Source organism: Macaca thibetana, chromosome 8 (genome assembly GCF_024542745.1).
Source record: "Macaca thibetana thibetana isolate TM-01 chromosome 8, ASM2454274v1, whole genome shotgun sequence".
Taxonomy (NCBI): domain Eukaryota; kingdom Metazoa; phylum Chordata; class Mammalia; order Primates; family Cercopithecidae; genus Macaca; species Macaca thibetana.
The window spans coordinates 125,211,010-125,229,324 of record NC_065585.1 but is presented as its reverse complement, the minus strand read 5'-3'; the positions used below and the strand labels follow the sequence as shown (position 1 = coordinate 125,229,324).

The following is an 18,315-nucleotide window of genomic DNA, read 5'->3' as shown; positions in this document are numbered from 1 at the left end:
AGCCACTGCACCTGGCCCTGTCTACTTTTTTAGTCAATATACTCCAAACCAGAGTATCACATCTCCCTAGCCATGGTGATTACTGCAAAGATGATATGGGACCCAGGCAGAGATATCTATCTGTCTCTCTATCTATCAGTCCGCTTGTCTGTCTGTCTCCCTGTCTTTGTATCAAGCTTATTCTGAATCCATAGACTGAGTCATTTGCTGGTTGAACAAGGAAGAATGTTAGTCTTTTGCTGCTGGGCGCAGCACACAGAGCGATGCAATAGAAAGTATGAAATGAGAGGGTCCTGATGAGTTTGTTTAGGCCTTAAAGTCAGTCATCCACAGACTTTTCAGTCACATGAGCCAATATATTTCCACTTTTCTTTAGCCCAGTTGAATTAGTTTATTATGCTTTCTGTTACTGGCAATGGAAATAACCCTGACTAATACAGTTCCTCAAGGGTCCACCCATATTAGTCATTTTCAAAACTCTTAATTTATGTGGTCACAACTTTTCCCGGTGATGTTTGGACATGGCCTCTCAAATACATCACTGTCAACACAGGGTATAGCTACCCATGTCTCATTACTAATTTCATAATACATTAAATCGTTCATTCAAAAAATATTGATTGAGTGACTGATATATGCCACATGCTCTGCCAGGCACTGGGAAATTGATGTGTAAACAATAGAGATATTTTCCTTACTTTTCTGGGGCTTATATCTTGTGGGAATTATGGAAAAGCAACCAGCCAATAACAATACACGATGAATGTCATGCTGGGAGAGTCGTAGGTGTTCTTGGCAGCATACAAGTGGGACATCCACCCAGACTAAGGAGTGAGGGTGAGAGAGAGGTTGAACAAAAACTTCTCAGAGAAGATAATGTCTAAACTGAGACTATGAAGGTGCATTTTACTCCTTTAATAAACACTGATGTAATCAGCACTACTTTAAGCACATTACAAGTATAAACTCACTCAAATCCTCATAACAATCTGTGAAAGTAAAGAAATCTTTGGGCTCCCAATTCACCAAGTTAAAGGGAAAAGTCAAACTGGGAACTGTTTAGGGCCAACCTGCCTCCCAGTCTATTGAAAGTCACCCTCTGCTCACTGAGATAAATGTGTATCTGATTGCCTCCTTTGGAAAGGCTAATCAGAAACTCAAACCAACCATTTGTCTTTTATCTACCTATGACCTGGAAGCGCCCCCTCCGCCCCCATTTCAAGTCTTCCTGCCTTTTCTTAGTGCTGTCCCACCTTTCCAGACTGAACCAATGTTCATCTTGGATATGTCGATTGATGTCTCATGTCTCTCTAGAATGTATAAAACCAAACTGTGCTCTGGCTACCTCGGGCATACGTTGTTAGGACCACCTGAGGCTGTATCATGGACATGTGTCTTCAACTTTGGCAAAATAAACTTTCTAAATTTTTAAATTAACTGAGACCTGTCTCAGATTTTTGTGGTTCACAAATCCTATGAGGTAGACACTATTATGTTCATTTTACAGATGAGGAAACTGAGGCACGGAAAAATTAAGTGACTTACCCTAAATTACACAGCCAGTAAGTGGCCAAGTCATGGTTCAAGCCAAGGAAGGGTGAACTCCAGAGCTCATGCTTTTCATCAATTCCCCATGTTGCCCTTCAGAGAAGGATGAGAAGTATTTAATAAGGGAAAAAAAGAAGGAATAGTATGCATGTCATCCTGGTAAGAAAAGAGAGAATGACATGGCCAAGAAGTCAAAAGAAGGGCAACAAAACTGGACCTAGAGGTGGTGGGTGGCACAGGAAGGTAGTAAGAGGAGAAGGCAAATGATGCATAGCTTTGTAAGAAAGGTTAAGGAATTGTGGACGTTATCCTAAGAGTAAGGTGTCCTCCAAATGCTTTATAAAAGGGGAGCAGCATGATCAGATATATGTTTAAGATAACTCTGGCTAGTGTGAAAGGAAATGGGTATGTTCTATTAGGAAGCAATTCTGATAATCCAGGTACCTTAGACTGCCCAGGCTGCCATAGCAAAATACTATGGACTGGATGGCTTAATTTATTTTCTCATCGTTTGGGGGGCTGGGAAGTCCAAGACCTTTAAAGGTACCAGTAGATTCAGGCACTGATAAGGGCTCTTTGCCTGACTTACAGGTGGCTACCTTCTTCCTGTGTCTTCATATGGCAGAGAGAGAGAGAGAGAGAGAGAGAGAGAGAGAGAGAGAGTGCACCCTGGTGTCTCTTCTTAAAAGGGGACTAATCCCATCATAAAGGCCCCAACCTCATGACCTCATCTAACTCTAATGACCTCCAAAAGGCCCCATCTCCAAATACCATCACATTGGAGGTGAAAGCCTCAATATCTGAATTTGTGAAAGACACAAACATCTAGCCCTTAACACCAGGTAAGAGATACCAATGGAGTCAATGAGAAGTGTCAGGCCACTGAGGATGAGGTGACAGATTATGGATGCCCAGATTTGAGACATATTTAGGAAGTAAACTTGACAGAACATTGAAATGGTTTGATGTATTCCTAAGGAAGAAAGAGAATAAGGATACCTAGATTGGTTTGGCACCATTCACTAAGGTAAGGAGTAAAGAAAGATGAACATGTTAATGACTTCTGTCTTTGATCCACTGGATGTTGAGAGTACCTAGAGGAAATTCTAGTACGAAGATGAGCACATGACTCTGAGGTTGAGGGTGTCTTGCATGGGAATAAAGATATGAGGCTCATAAGCAGAGAGTAACTTTAGCAGTGAAGGAACAGGATGCCATTTGTAAAATTATTACTGAATAAAAAGAGAAAAAGGCCAAAGGCAATCATAAAAAATGCTTGCAAAATGGTCAAAAGGGAGCTCATTAAAGAGACTGAACAAGCAGGGATAGAGGTGGGAAGAAAGGGTATCAGTGAAGAAGGCGATGGGCAACAGTGTCAAATCCCACTGATAAACATACATTTAGGATTGCGCCTTGGAAAGTAATTTAGCCACAAGAAGTTCATTGTTGATGTCAGCAAGGACAATTTCACTAAAATGAGGTGAGTGGGATCCACATTACATTCATGCAAAGAGTGAACAGGAGTAAAAAAGTGGAAATAAGTTAACATTTTTCTTTTAAGAAATTTCCTGTGAAACAAAGGAAGAGGTAGCTGGGAAGACTTGAGTTTGAAGGGGACATATTTAAAAGTTAACAGGAAGAAGCCAGTTAATAGGGAAAGGTTGGATTTATAAGAGAAAAAGAAGACAATCAATTGATAAAATCCCTGAGTAGACAGAGTTAGATGGGGTCCAGAGCAGAGATAGAAGGATTAACCTGGAACAGGAGGTGGGACGTGCCCTTTGTGATAAGAGGAGGAAAAGGGAATGATGGGGGAAGGAAGATGTATGCAGTTTGGAGGATAAGAGATTGAAGATATCCGAGGACTCCTATTTTCTTTGTGAAAATGGAGGCAAGCCCATCTACTACGTGATGGTAGAGGAGGTGTGAGGAGTGTAGGGGAGTTTTAGGAGTGCAGAGAAGACCTGAAATAGTCCCTGAGGAAAATAAGCAAGAACTGATTAGAGAAAAAATGGGAGGGCTGCACTGAGGACCCAATTGCACTCAGGCCCACAGTTGTTGAGAGGCACAGGGAGCCTTAAGTGGAGGAATTTCCTCTAGCAGCCCTCACCAGCCTCCGTGCAAATGCAAAAACAGGCAAAGCATGTTAGCGCCGTCTAGATTTCCTACTTTTTGGTCAATGTGATCATTTGTACTTTTCTAAAAACTCAATCATCCATTTCAGTGAGATTTTAGAACTTAATTAGCATTAACTCTTTGTAGTTACTCTTTATGAATTTATAATTCTGTCTTTTGCAATAGTTTTTTTTTTTTTTTTCTAATTTTCTTTGACAACATTTCTGAAAACCTGGGCTATCCTGTGCATCATTTCCCTATGGCTTTTGTAACAAATCACCCCAAACATCATGGCTTAAAACAACACAAACGGATACTCTCACAGTTACCTAGGTCAGAAACCCGGAAGCAGTTTCCTGGGTGTCAGCAGGGCCACACTCACTCCAGGGACAGTAGGGAAGAATCTTGTTTCCTTGCCTTTTCTAGCTTCTTAGAGTCCCATCCCCTGCATTCCTCAGTGCGTGACCCCTTCCTCATTCTCCAAAGTCAGCAGCGTAGCATGTTGCAGGAGTGGTCCTGTTGACTTCTTCTGTCTAATCAAATCTCCCTCTGCCTTCCTTTTGTGATTGTATTTAGGGCTCGCCTCGAAATTCCAGTGCAATTTCCCTAACTCAAGACTTAATTGGATTACATACGCAAAGTCTCTTTTATGATGTAAGAATCACAGGTTCCAGAAATTAGGGCCTGGGTGCCTTTGGGGGTCATTATTCAGTCTTCCATATCCCATGGTCTGTGTAGAATCTGCCAGTCCTCCCCAGCACTAGAAGATATCTGGAAATACTAAGGCCGATAGGAAACAGCTACTGATGGCAACCGGTCACCCTCTGAAGTCCTCCTGTGGGGACAAGGGACAGGTCATCAGGCTAGCATGCAGATTCCAAGAAGGGAGATGACTAGAAAGCTTGAATCCTATGAACTCATTTTGAGCTGTGTTAAAGCCAACTCAACATGGCCTGAGAATGACTCCATACTTCTACATTTGAGACCTTGTATATGAACCGCAATCTAGCTGAACAGGTAGGCAAGGCTGAAAACCTAACTTAGGAGTATGCGTCTGTAACAATAGATGAGTCTTGGCCAATCCCAGCCACCGTACTTCAACCATTCAAACACCGCGGACCGTTCAAACTGTGTTCAAACAAGGCAAAGGCAGAGCTGTAACCAATCCAGCTGGACTGTACCTCCCTTCCGATTTCTGTGCGTCATTTCCCTTTGTCTATAGATCTTCTTCCACCACGTGGCGTGCTGGAGTCTCTCTGAATCTACTGTGATTCTACCGGCTGCAGGATGTGCGAATGGGTGGTTGCTCAATTAAACTCCTTTAAATTTAATTCGGCTGAAATTTTTCTTTTTATCAGCTGCCTAACGGAAATTAAGATACATCTTTTGCGGGTGGAAGAGTGAGCTTGAGAGATGAAGAGACTGAGACATGAGAGGAAAATAGTCACCCACATCCAGTAAGGAAAACTATACCCCAAACTTTTCCTCTCAGTGCCTCTAAACAGTCATGGTTTACCTGCACCTTAGCTAGTTATTATCTCACATGAGCCTAAGGGATTTGCTAACTTTAACAACAACAACAAAAAAAACATTATTATACTTCTAACATTTCATCCTCTTGAAACCGCCTTTGCCAAATTATAACTAAGGAAATTACGACGCTGAAAGAAATCAGACCTAACAGACTCCATCTTGCTTCTAACCCTTAAGAGGTCCTGGTTCATTCCTGGGTGTAGGCCAAAATAACTTTGGGAAGGAATTCAGTTTACGGTTTGACTCTGAAACAAAATTGATAACAGACCTTTCCGGAAAACACTCCCTTCTTGTCTGGGGTCAAGTCTGCCTTTGCAGGACTAACAAATTAGCTTAGAAATTACAGTTTAGGGGTCACGCAGCCTCTGGCTCCAAGAGCCTGAACCTTCCCAAATTGGTCCTTGGGGTAACATCACTATCATAAAACCTAGCATCAGTGCTTGAGATATTTTGCACACCCTGCACTGGATGGATCAGCTGACACCACCCAGACCAGTAATGTGGCGCAACCAGTTCTGCCATCGCACCCAGGAACAGAACCAAGAAAAACTCGCTTCCATCCCTTATGATTTCATCTCCAACCTGACCAATCGGCACTCCCCACTTCCCAAGCCCCTGCCTGCCAAATTATCTTTAAAAACTCTGATCCCCGAATGGTCGGGCAGACTGATTGAGTAACAATAAAACTCCAGGCTCCAGCACAGCCAGCTCTGTCTTGATTACTATTTCATTGCAATTCCCCTGTCTTGATAAATCAGCTCTGCCTAGGCAGCAGGCAAGGTGAACCCATTGGAAGGTTATGCCCTTTCCACTTTCTCTCATGAAACTAGTAATTTTCTGGGACAAAGAAGGTACTTGACTGGCATTACCACACAGTGCTTCTGAACCAATTTCAGCTTCTCTTCCATGTCACAGTGCCCTTAAAGGCATGCAGTTCAGCTCTGTGTAATCCTTTACTGAGGGCACAGGACAGCACAGCACAAACCCAGAGCATTACAGGAAACTCATCCTGGGCACAAGAAGGGCTGGAAATGAAAATCATTTTGACTGAGGAACTCTGACGTCATTCTTATAAAAGTATCTGCTTTCTGTTCAATGGTTTACAGAGCAGAGAGGACTGGAGAATTGCCAGAACCACGGCTTCTTTCTGTTGTTCTTACTCCTAGACAACACGAATTAGGAGACCCCAACATCTTTGGTTTGTATCCAGAAATTTAGACAGAACCATCCAGGGACAGTAATGTTTATATCTCAATCAACCACTTTCCAAAAATTATTAATGGCATAAGCTTATGTATTATATAAACATAGATGTGGGCCATGCGAGGTGGCTCACACCTATAATCCCAGCACTTTGGGAGGCAGAGGTGGGCAAACCACCTGAGGTCAGGAGTTTGAGACCAGCCTGGCCAACATGGTGAAACGCTGTTTTTACTACAAATACAAAAATTAGCTGGGTGTGTTGGCGGGCACCTGTAATCCCAGCTATTAGGGAGGCTGAGGCACAAGAATCGCTTGAACCTGGGAGGTGGAGATTGTAATGAGCTGAGATCATGCCACTGCCCTCCAGCTTGGGTGACAGAGTGAGATCCTGTCTCAAAATAAAATAAAAATAAATAAAAATAAAAATATGCTAAACACAGATGCGTAAGGAGGTGGCTATTGACAAAGAGGCAGGAGACCTGTGTTCTAATCCAATTCCAGCCCCGGCCCTAGCACTATACTCTGCCATTTTGATAAAAATATTTTCTCCATCGGGACTTTACTTTTCTGGGTCGTAAAATAGATGAGTTGCATTACATGATTTCAATGGTTTATCTCTCATAGCCCACTATTGCATGATTTTGACTATGTTTCAAAAGGCATTAGATTCAGGACAATTTAAAGGTCTGTAAAACATTTAGCTGGAATTTTCATAGAAAAAGTATCTATCACTCAGATACCTCCACACAGTGATTTGATTCTTGCTTTGTGTTTGTTTGCATTAGTGAATTTGAGCAAAACAGGCATTTCTTAAACCAAAATCTAAGCATATTCTTCTTTTACAAGCCGTTTTATATTGAAAGTTTGTAAATCTTCCCAAGGTTTGTTTGCTACCGAAGGCAATTTTTTGAAATGCTTTTGAAAATGCTTAAATACTTAAAAAATAAGGCATCATGTCCTATTAAAGCAAGGGCAATATTGTTTCTATAAAATACATTTCATCTCTTTAGAATTGTAAAAGTTATCTTGAAGACACTAGCAAAAGAATATATATCATATATTTAGCTTGAAAAATATCTTACAGGATTTCACACCAACGGCTATTTAAACATTTGAATTATGACAAGGTTTTCAAGTTTGTCAAGGATGAGGAGATGGCTAGAATCAGAGGTTGGAAACTGCAGGTCAGATCCACCTGAGGATATTTCAGTTTGGCCCACAAAGAATCTTAAGAATTCAAAAATTTCACCAAAAAAAAAAAAAAAAAATTGCATTTGGGCTGCTCTTGAAAAATGGGAAAACCAGACCATCCCGGGGACGTTTTTCTCCACTTATGCCAATCAGCAGCCTGGGTAGTGGGTGTTCTTGTTATGAGAAGCAGAGAGACCAATGCCACACTCTGCAGTCCCAGCACTCCCAACTGCACCACCCAGTTTCTTTTATTTACATAACTTTCTACTCCTGGAGATATTCAGGTTCTCTCTCCATGCTTTGAACACACAAACAAGAAATAAACACTCAATTTTTATGAACGTGATCCATAGACAAGAACACAGGATTTTCTCCCCTTTCATCACTTGCGGCTAGCTCTTTTAAGCTGAGACATGCTAAACGGCCAGGGACAAATTATAGCAAGACCTCCCAGGGGGCGTAAGGAGGAAGGGAAATGGCAGAACAGCCTCAGAATGGCCAAGTGTCAAGGACTGGCTGCATTCAGGGGAGGTAGCTTAACTAGCACTCCAACGTGAGCATCTCTGAACCAGGCATTGCAGAGTTGCTTATGAAGACTGCGGTGGCAGTTTGAAGAGCGCGGGGAAGGCCTGAAAGAGTCCCTGAGGAAAATAAGCAAGAACTGATTAGAGAAACAATGGAAAAGCTGCACTGAGGACCCAGTTGTGGTCAGGCCTATGATGGTTGAGAGGCATAAGAGACTTAAGTTGAGGAACCTTCTCCAGCAGCCCTCACCAGCCTCAGTGCAAGTGGAAAGAAAACAGGCAAAGCAAGTTAGTGCCGCCTGGAGGGACAGCACTTGCAGAAATGATTCCCTTATATTTTATTTTATTTTATTTATTTTATTTTATTTTATTTTATTTTATTTTTTATTTTATTTTTGAGACAAAGTCTCATTCTGTCACCCAGGCTGGAGTGCAGTGGTGTGATCTCAGCTGACTGCAACCTCTGCCTCCTGGATTCAAGCAATTCTCCTGCCTCAGCCTCCCAAGTAGTTGGGACTACTGGCCCACACCACCACACCTGGCTAATTTTTTTATTTTTCGTAGATACGGGGTTTCGCCATGTTGGCCAGGGTGGTCTCAGACTCCTGACCTCAGGTGATCTGCCTACCTCAGCCTCCCAAAGTGCTGGGATTACAAACGTGAGCCACCGCGCCTGGCCTCATTCCTTTAGTTGTCTCCAACTGGATGGGCCACATTCATGAGGAAGCATTGATATCAGTTTCTCCTTCTGGAAAATTAAGAGGACATGTGCTACAGGGGCTACAAAATGGATCTGTGAGTGGCTACATTTCCTCAGTAGAAGCTAAAAAAATTTTGGAAAGGTAGACTCTCATATGTTTGAAAATACATGGCTTACAATGAAGCAATTCCAGAATGCAAATGCTAGGGCAAGGGTAAATTACATTTCCATATTTTCTTTTCTCTTTTTTTTTTTTTTTTTTTTTTTAATAAAACTCTAAATTTATTCAAACTGTTAAAAGATTTTGTTCTACCTCCAAAATATTTTACAATTTAAAAAAATCAAAACTATATCCTATTTTCTCAGCCACTGTACAAGTTGCTGTTTCTGTCCCAGGACTAGTCTCTGGCCCTCCAACACTCTGTCCTTCCCTCAATCCCTCCCCTTTTACTATTGCTGTTAAGTTTGTTTATAAAACCCTCCACCCTCTCTCCCCACCCCACACCCTGCTCTGCTCTGCCCAGCCCAGCATGGCTTCTCTTTGCGATTCCAGGCCCTTGGCTGCAGGTAAAGACGAATGGATGGGTGCGATGGACAAAGGCAATGCCTGAGGGGCAAGAGTATGCTTTGTGCTTCTGGGAGAATCATTTTTCTCTTGGTCAAGTGGAGGATCATTCTTTTTTGTCCCATGGACACCTGTTCCGAGCCAAATATTTGGCTTACAGTTGCCCACAGCCATGCAGCTCTGCTTCTTCTGCACGTTCCTCTGGGCGTGGGTCCATGACAGACGGGTCTTATGACTATACCATTTGTTTGCCTGTAGACTGTTAGGGACAGGAAAGGGGCACATGACTAGAATGGGGCTTGATGGAGCCCAACTTCTCAGAGAGTGGGCACCAAACCCCAGGGGGGAGGTTTTGGTTTTCTAGTAGGTAAAACCCGGGCCAACCAGGACCATGGAAGGTAGGGAAAAGGGGAGAAACGTCTAACCATATAGCTCTGGAACGAGCCATGTTCCTTCTGAAAATCCCCTGTCCATCCCCTCCTTTATTCTGTAGGTCCCAGGAGAATTCCAAAGAGGAGGAAGAAAAATAGGAAAAGGATGCTGTTCTGCTGATGGGAAAAGGCAGGAGCTGACATAGTGCTCAGGGCTGGGGAGAGGCCCGCTACCATCTGCAGCTGTCACTGCTTCCCTGTTCTGTGAGGGAGGTTGAGTGGGACAGAAGCCAGGCCCTCAGAGGCTTCATCAGCTCTGTTCCTTGTCCTTGACTAATAAGACTGTATGCTGGCCCCCGCTGGACACAGATAAGACCACACGGTTCTCCAGCTGTTTGCCCGTCATCTCCACAGGGCTCCAGGCGTCCTCATCCTGCCCTGTGCCCAGCTGGTAGTTGGTGCCCATGCCCCAGGCGAAAACACGACCATCCTTGGTCACAGCATACCCCACAGAGGCCCCACAAGCCACTGAGGAGACAGCAGGCAGCCTGGAGATGAGGGTGGGTATGCTCTTCTCCTCAGCACCCTCCCCAAGGCCCAGCTGCCCATACTCAGCCCGGCCCAGGCTGTATGCTTTTCCTTCTGAATCCATGCAGACTGTATGGTGCTGGCCACCAGAGAAGCCCACCCAGGACTTGGTGGAATTCTTAAAGGATGTTAGGTTCTGGGGTATGAAGCAAGATTCTGTGCCCGGAGTTCCAAGCTGATGGTAGTTGGAGAGGCCAAAGCCGTACACGTGGCCCTCGTGGGAGATGGCAAAGGTGAAATAGGCACCACAAAAGGCATCCTGGAATCTCACGTGGCCCCGGCTTCCCTTGGATTTCAGCATCACACACTTGGGGACCAGGAGTCGTTCAAGACCTTGCCGGCCACCACGGTTGGCAAAAAACTCAGGCACACGGCCTAGCTGGCCCTGTTCCCCGCAGCCCAAGGTGTAGAGGTCACCACCAGCTGTCAGCATCACCAAGTGGTCGTTTCCTGAGGCCACCTTTACCACAGGCATGTCCAGCTGCACCTGCACTGGCACCATGCTCTTCTTCATGGGCTCCAACAGCCCAATCACACCGTTATTGTCCCGGAAGGAGCCCCAGAGGAAGACACGGCCATCCTCGGTGAGGGCTGCTGTGTGACTGTCTCCTGCTGACACCTGTACCACCTTCTCTTGCAGCTCCACTTTCCCAGGGATCATCTCCGAGCCCTCCACTGATGTGTCCCTTCCCAGGGCACCCTCATCATTGCAGCCGAAGGAATAGACCTGGCCACTTTTGCTTAGACACACGGTGTGCATGCCCCCAGCCTCAGCCTGCACAACATCCTCTGGAATGGATACCAGGGCCGGCTTCTTCCTCTCCATCACATTCTCACCCAGCCCCAGCTGGCCCACATCGCCCTGGCCTAGTGTCAGCACCAAGCCGGGTTCTGTGCTGTGGGAGCTGTGTGAGACCTTCACCTTCTTGCTTTTGGGGATGGCATCTGCTGGGGGGGACCTTCTTTTAGCTATGCGCTTGGGTGACATCTTCCTGTCCTCGGTGCACGTCGGCCACCATTTCCATATTTTCTTAATAGCTTTAGCACAATTGGGCATAGATATTTTACTTAATTTTTTGAATAGGTAATACAGTTATGTGATTCAAACACCAAAACAAACCAAATCCCCCAATCCCTTTTCTCCCACTGTACACACTTAGTTCTTGTTGGTTTTTTGTTTGTTTCAGAGAAACTTTATGCATATAGGAACAAACAGAGATACATATTTTTTTCTTTCCCCTCCTTTTAAAAATGATTGATACCATAATCCGTACTTTGCTGTACCTTGCTTCTTTTCCCCTAGCCATATGCTTTGGAAATTGTTCCCCGTTAACACACAAAGAACCTACTTACTCCTTTTTACACTTATAAAGTAGCCATTGTATAAATGTATCATCATTTATTTACTTATTCCCTTTTGATGGACATTTGGATTGTTTCCAATCAATCTTCCGCTACTACAAATAACGTGGCAATAAAAAACATTAATAAGCCTGGCATGGTGGCTCATGCCTGTAATCCCAGCACTATGGGAGGCCGAGGCGGGCGGACTACCTGAGGTCGGGAATTCGAGACCAGGCTGACCAACGTGGAGAAACTCTGTCTCTGCTAAAAATACAAAACATTAGCCGGGCGTGGTGGCACATGCCTGTAATCCTAGCTATTCAGGAGGCTGAGGCAAGAGAATCGCTTGAACCCAGGAGGCAGAGGTTGCGGTGAGCCAGAATTGCACCATTGCACTCCAGCCTGGGCAACGAACGGAAATCTGTTTCAAAAATAAATAAATAAATAAAACATCAATATATGCCGTTATATTATATATAAATATACACATATGTGTGTATGTATATAATTGTGTATATAAATACACAGACATATCCACACACACTGGCATTACTCTAGAATAAAATTCTAGAATGAAATTGTCAGGGAACAAGATACATGTATTTGCTGTGCTACATATACACCATGGAATACTACACAGCCATAAAAAAGAACAAGATCATGTCCTTTGCAGCAATATGGATGGAGCTGGAGGCCATTATCCTAAGCAAACTAATGCAGGAACAGAAAACCAAATACTGCACATTCTCACTTACAAGTGGGAGCTAAAAACTGAGTACACATGGACACAAAGCAGAGCACAACAGACACCAGGGCCTACTTGAGGATGGAAGGCGGGAGGAGGGTGAAGATCGGAAAACTACTAGGCTTATTACTTGGGCAATGAATTATTCTTTGCATCAAACCCCAGTGACATGCAATTTACCTATATAACAAACCTGCACACACGTACCCCTGAACCTAAAAGAAAAGTTGAAAAAAGACATTATGTATTTGTGATTTTCGTAGCACTGCCAAATGGCCCTTCTTAAGGCTGACAACTTATCCTCCCACCACTAGTGTTTGAGAGTGTCTGTTTCCCCACAGCCTCACCCAAACACATTAACAAACTTTTGAAACTATCATGCTCCAGCAGTCTGTTCCGACTAGTATTCATGCACTGTTAATTTGTGGTTTCAGTGATCAAAAGTCAAGAGGTTTTTTTTGTTTTTGTGTTTTTTGAGACAGCATTTTCGCTCTTGTTGCCTAGGCTGGAGTATAGTGGCATGATCTTGGTTCACTGCAACCTCTGCCTCCCGGGTTCAAGTGATTCTCCTGCCTCACCCTCCTGAGTAGCTGGGATTACAGGCACATGCCACCATGCCTGGCTAATTTTTTTGTATTTTTAGTAGAGATGGGGTTTCACCATGTTGGCCAGGCTGGTCTTGAACTCCTGACTTCAGGTGATCAGCCCACCTCAGCCTCCCAAAGTGCTGAGATTACAGGCGTGAACTACCGGTTCTGCACAGGAGTCAAGCGTTTACTGTTTGTGTATTTGGTAGGACTAGTCCCTACTCATTGCTCTTCATTTACAGAACTTTTAAGGGAGTCTCAATTTTTTCTTTCTTCTATAGAAAGCTAGGCATCACCTTGACTGACGCTTCTGGTTGGATGGGTTCTTCACTTCATGCTAGTTGTGTTGAAATACAAACTCGGGTTGGCTCCTGAGGAACAAGGAGGCAGAGGAGAGCCACATCGACTAACCTGTGTCCTTGATCTTACAATGTTCTTCCACTGCTCGTTTATGAGTTTTGTATAAACTGAAGTAAAAGCAACCTGACACCAACTTCCAATCCCCACTCAGCAATGCTCTAAGGCAAAATTCCCAGGAGCCCACAAATCTTCCACAACCCAGAAGGTTAGATTAGGTCTCTGTTCTAAGCTCCAATAACACGCTTGAATTCAGCACTTCTACCTGTAGTTACTTCCAACATCTGCCATCCTCACTAGACCGTAAGCTTCTAGGTCTGTCCTGGTTACAACTGCATTCCCACATGGCTTCCCACACTATAGGTGCTCAATAAATATTTGTTGACTGATGCCCCGCACCAAATCATAAAGCTACCAAATAGGAGAAATAGGGACTAGAACCCCAAAATTTCCACTCTGCATCAGCACTCTCCTCACTAAACCGCATTGCAACCCTACACCTCAAAAATCACCTCACACGTAATTAGGAGAGGTATGGGAAGTGGTTGCTCTGGAGATTCCTCCGAGCTCAAATTTGTTAACATTCAAAAAGCAGTATCTTATTAGATTTTCAATGAAAGAAAGTAAAGAAAGGATGGCAGAATCCATGCACCCTATATAGAATGTTTTTTTTTAAACTAGTGATTCTTTGCAAGAAATCTAGGAATTTGTCCAAAAGGCTTCAATGATGGGCTACCCAAAATTGGAGAATTAAGAAAAGCTCAAAAAGCTCTGAAATGAAATGACACTACTGTGATGCTGTCCCCTTAAAAAAAAAAAAAAAAAAAAAAAAAAAGAACTGCTTCAGCTACATTGATTTAAAGCAGTTGAAGGCAGGTCTAATTACTAATTGATAAACTATGATTTTATAAGTTGTATCCACACTGAATAAACCCTCAGGAATATAATGGTTTATATTATTGTCAGATCACTAGAAAAGAATGACTGCATTGAAAGGGAAAGGGGAAGAAGTCTTCTGAGAAAAATGAAGCATCCTAGTTAAATTCAGAGGCCAAGCATAGTGGTTCACACCTGTAATCCCAGCACTTTGGGAGGCCAAGGCAGGTGGATCACGAGGTCAGCAGTTCGAGAGAAGCCTGGCCATCATGGCAAAACCCAGTCTCTACTGAAAATATAAAAATTAGCCGGGCGTGTTGGCGCATGCCTGTAATCCTAGCTACTCAGGAGACTGAGGCAGGAGAATCACTTGAACCCAGGAGGTGGAGGTTGCAGTGAGCTAAGATCATGCCACTGCACTCCAGCCTGGGTGACAGAGTGAGACTCCGTCTCGGAAAAACAAAAACAAAAACAAAAAAACACTGCCTGGGTGGGGTGGCTCACATCTGTAATCCCAGCACTTTGGGAGGCAGGCGGATCACCTGAGGTCAGGAGTTCGAGATCAGCCTGGTCAACATAGTGAAACCCTTCCTCTACTAAAAATGAAAAAAAAAAAGTAGCCAGGGGTGGTGGCGCAGACCTGTAATCCCAGCTACTCAGGAGGCTAAGGCAAGAGAATCACTTGAACCCAAGAGGCAGAGTTTGCAGTGGGCCAAGATCATGCCACTGTACTCCAGTCTGGAAGACAGAGCGTGACTCTATCTCAAAGAAAAAACAAACAAACAAACAAAAAACACAGTGAAACTGTGTTGGCACTGAGAGACCTAGAAAGATTAATATTAATAAGTGATATTCTCTGCCCTCAGAGCTTGCAGCCTGTAGGGAAGAAGGGTGTGCCCATGACTAACTATTATAAATAGTAAAACATGGTAAGTTCTATGATTGCACTATTGGAGCATGCAAGGGAGAAATGAAATCTGAAAGGGAGTCCCAGGAGACCCTGAGGAGAAAGAGGTGGCCTCGGCTGGGCACAGTGACTCATGCCTGTAATCCCAGCACTTTGGGAGGCCCAGGCAGGCAGATCACGAGGTCAGGAGATCGAGGCCAACCTGGTTAACACGTGAAACCCCGTCTCTACTAAAAATACAAAAAATTAGCCGGGCGTGATAGCACATGCCTGTAGTCCCAGCTACTCGGGAGGCCGAGGCAGGAGAATCACTTGAACCTGGGAGGCGGAGGTTGCAGTGAGCGGAGATTGTGCCACTGCACTCCAGCCTGGGCGACAGAGTGAGACTCTGAAAAAAAAAAAAAGAAAGAGGTGGCATCTAGGCTGGTGTTTTAGAGTAAATAATTTGTCTGGTCTTTATCTCAGGTTCCTGGAATAGAATTTCTAAAACCCCCTGGAGAGGCTGAGGTAGCAGGATCACTTGAGGCCAGGAGTTCAAGACTAGCCAGGGCAACATAGCAAGATTTTGTGTCTGCAAAAGAAATCTAAAAATTAGCGAGGTGTGGTGGTGCATGCCTGGAGTCCTAGCTACTCAGGAGGCTGAGACAAGAGGACTACTTGAGCCCAGGACTTTAAGGCTGCAATGAGCTATAATCATGCCACTGCACTTCAGCCTGAGCAACAGAGTGAGACCTTGTCTCTCTTCAAAAATAAAAATTCAAAAAAGAATTAAAAAGTAAATAAATAAAACCCTTGGCATACCATGAGTGATAGGAGTGTCTTTGTTATCCACAAACCCAATGAAACGTGCCTGTATTTATGCTAACAAGATGATTCAAGAGGGAGCTAGTCATCAGAAAGACCAACTATGTGATTAGAGGGTTGGGGCTTCGAACCACATGACATCAACCCGACCTCCCAACCTCCAGGGTATGGGGGCTGGAGATTGGCCAATGAATCTCCATTGGCCATCACTTGGCCAATGAATCAGTTGATTATAATATTAATTTTATTAATATAATATTAATAATATTTAATATGTTTACATAAGGAAATGAAAGTCTAAAGAAACAGTTAAACTTTAGTGTTTTTTTAATAGTAGGTTTGATGAAGAGTGGACAGTTGTGGAGACATATAATAGAACAAAAAGGGTATGATCTAATGGTAATAAACTGGATACCGTGTTTTGTTCTTGTTGTTTGTTTGTTTTGTTTTGTGATGGAGTCTTGCTCTGTCACCCACGCCAGAGTGCAGTGGCTCAGTCTTGGCTCACTGCAACCCAGGGTTCAAGCAATTCTCCTGCCTCAGTCTCTTGAGTGGCTGGGATTGCGGGTGTGCACCACCACACTCAACTAATTTTTGTAGTTTTAGTATAGATGACTGGGTTTTGCCATGTTTGCCAAACTGGTCTCCAACTCCTGAGCTCAGGTGATCTGCCCACCTTGGCCTCCCAAAGTGCTGGGATTACAGGTGTGAGCCCCCACACCCGGCCTAATGGTAGTAAACTGGAGGAAACTGAACAAGGCCTATTTGTTCAGAATCTTCTCTGTGACCCTTTGTCTTCAGAAATAAGACTGTTCCTTTCTTTTCTTACAGAAAGCAGATCAAGGCAGGTTAGGTGACTGAGAGGAAAAAATTACAAAGGAGCACAAAAACTTTTGGATGTGATGAAAATGTTCGAAATGTTCTTTATTATGAATGTGTTTTTCAAACTGTGCACTTTAAATAAGTAGTTTATCTGTTGCAAATTATGTTTTTCAATAAACCTGTAAAAATGTAAAATATTTTATTAATTTTTTAATTACAGAAGACATTCTTTGGGGGCAAAAGAACATTATAATACTGTAATAAATACTGTAGAAACTTAAAGTGTTTCTTTTCAGAGTATTTAAAATATTTTTATTGTGAAATAATTTTAAATTTATGGAGAAGTTGCAAAGAAAGTGTAACATTTCCATATACCATCTTCTTCAAGTTGTTTACATTTTCACCAGATTTTCTTAATCATTCTTTTTCTCTTCCCTCTTTATTATTTTTTATGAAAATTTTCAGTATAGAGTACATGTATCATGAATCATTACCCCACAGGGCTATGCCAGTACCATGCTGTTTTGGTTGCTGTAGCCCTGTAGTATAGTTTGAAGTCAGGTAGGGTGATGCCTCCAGCTTTGCTCTTTTTGGTTAGGATTGCCTTAGCTATGTGGGCTCTTTTTTTGGTTTTATATGAATTTTAAAATAGTTTTTTCTAATTCTGTGAAGAATGTCATTAGTAGTTTGATAGGAATAGCATTGAATCTATATGTTGTTTTGGGGGAGTGCGGCAATTTTATTTTAAGAATATTGACCCTTCCTATTCATGAGCATGGAACGTCTTTCCATTTGTTTGTGTTATCTCTGATGTCTTTGAGTGGTGTTTTGTAGTTCTCCTTGTCCAGGTCTTTCACCTCCCTAGTTAGCTGTATTCCTAGGTATTTTATTCTTTTTGTGGTGATTGTGAATGGGATTGCATTCCTCATTTGGCTCTCAGCTTGACTGTTGTTGGTGTATAGAAATGCTAGTGATTTTTGTATGTTGATTTTATATCCTGAGAGGTTGCTGAAGTTTTTTATCTGCTTAAAGAGCTTTTGGGCTGAGACTGTGGGGTTTTCTAGATATTGAATCATGTTGTCTACAAATAGGGATAATTTGACTTCCTCTCTTCCTATGTGGATGCCCTTTATCTCTTTCCCTTGCCTGATCACTCTGGCTAGAACTTCCAATACTATGTTGAATAGGATTGGTGAGAGTGGGCATCCTTGTCATGTTCTGGTTCTCAGGGGGAATGCTTCCAGATTTTGTCATTCAGTATGATATTGGCTGTGGGTTTGTCATAGATTGGCTCTTATTATTTTGAGGTGTGTTCCTTCAATATCTAGTTTATTGAGAGTTATTAACCAGAAGAAGTGTTGAATTTTATTGAAAGCCATTTCTGCATCTATTTAGATGATCATGTGATTTCTGTCTTTAGTTCTGTTTATGTAATTAATCACATTTACTGATTTGTGTATGTTCAGCCAACCTTTCATTCCAGGGATAAAGCCTACTTGAACTGGTGGATTAGCTTTTTGATGTGCTCCTGGATC

General features: G+C 43.1%; 1 protein-coding gene and 1 long non-coding RNA gene across 2 annotated transcripts in view; one reads left to right on the top strand and one right to left on the bottom strand.

Moving 5' to 3' along the window:
• Positions 1 to 2,327: 2,327 nt before the first annotated feature.
• LOC126961459 (uncharacterized) overlaps positions 2,328 to 18,315 on the top strand; it is a 44,162-nt gene continuing 28,174 nt past the window's right edge. Inside the window, exon 1 of the long non-coding RNA XR_007728306.1 lies at positions 2,328 to 2,390. This is a non-coding gene — a long non-coding RNA (uncharacterized LOC126961459). The remainder of the gene's footprint in view (positions 2,391 to 18,315) is intronic.
• On the bottom strand, positions 9,079 to 11,351 carry LOC126961450 (regulator of chromosome condensation-like). Its single transcript, XM_050801870.1, has one exon. It carries the CDS (start codon positions 11,324 to 11,326, stop codon positions 10,061 to 10,063), a length of 1,266 nt encoding a protein of 421 aa, XP_050657827.1. The 5' UTR covers positions 11,327 to 11,351; the 3' UTR covers positions 9,079 to 10,060.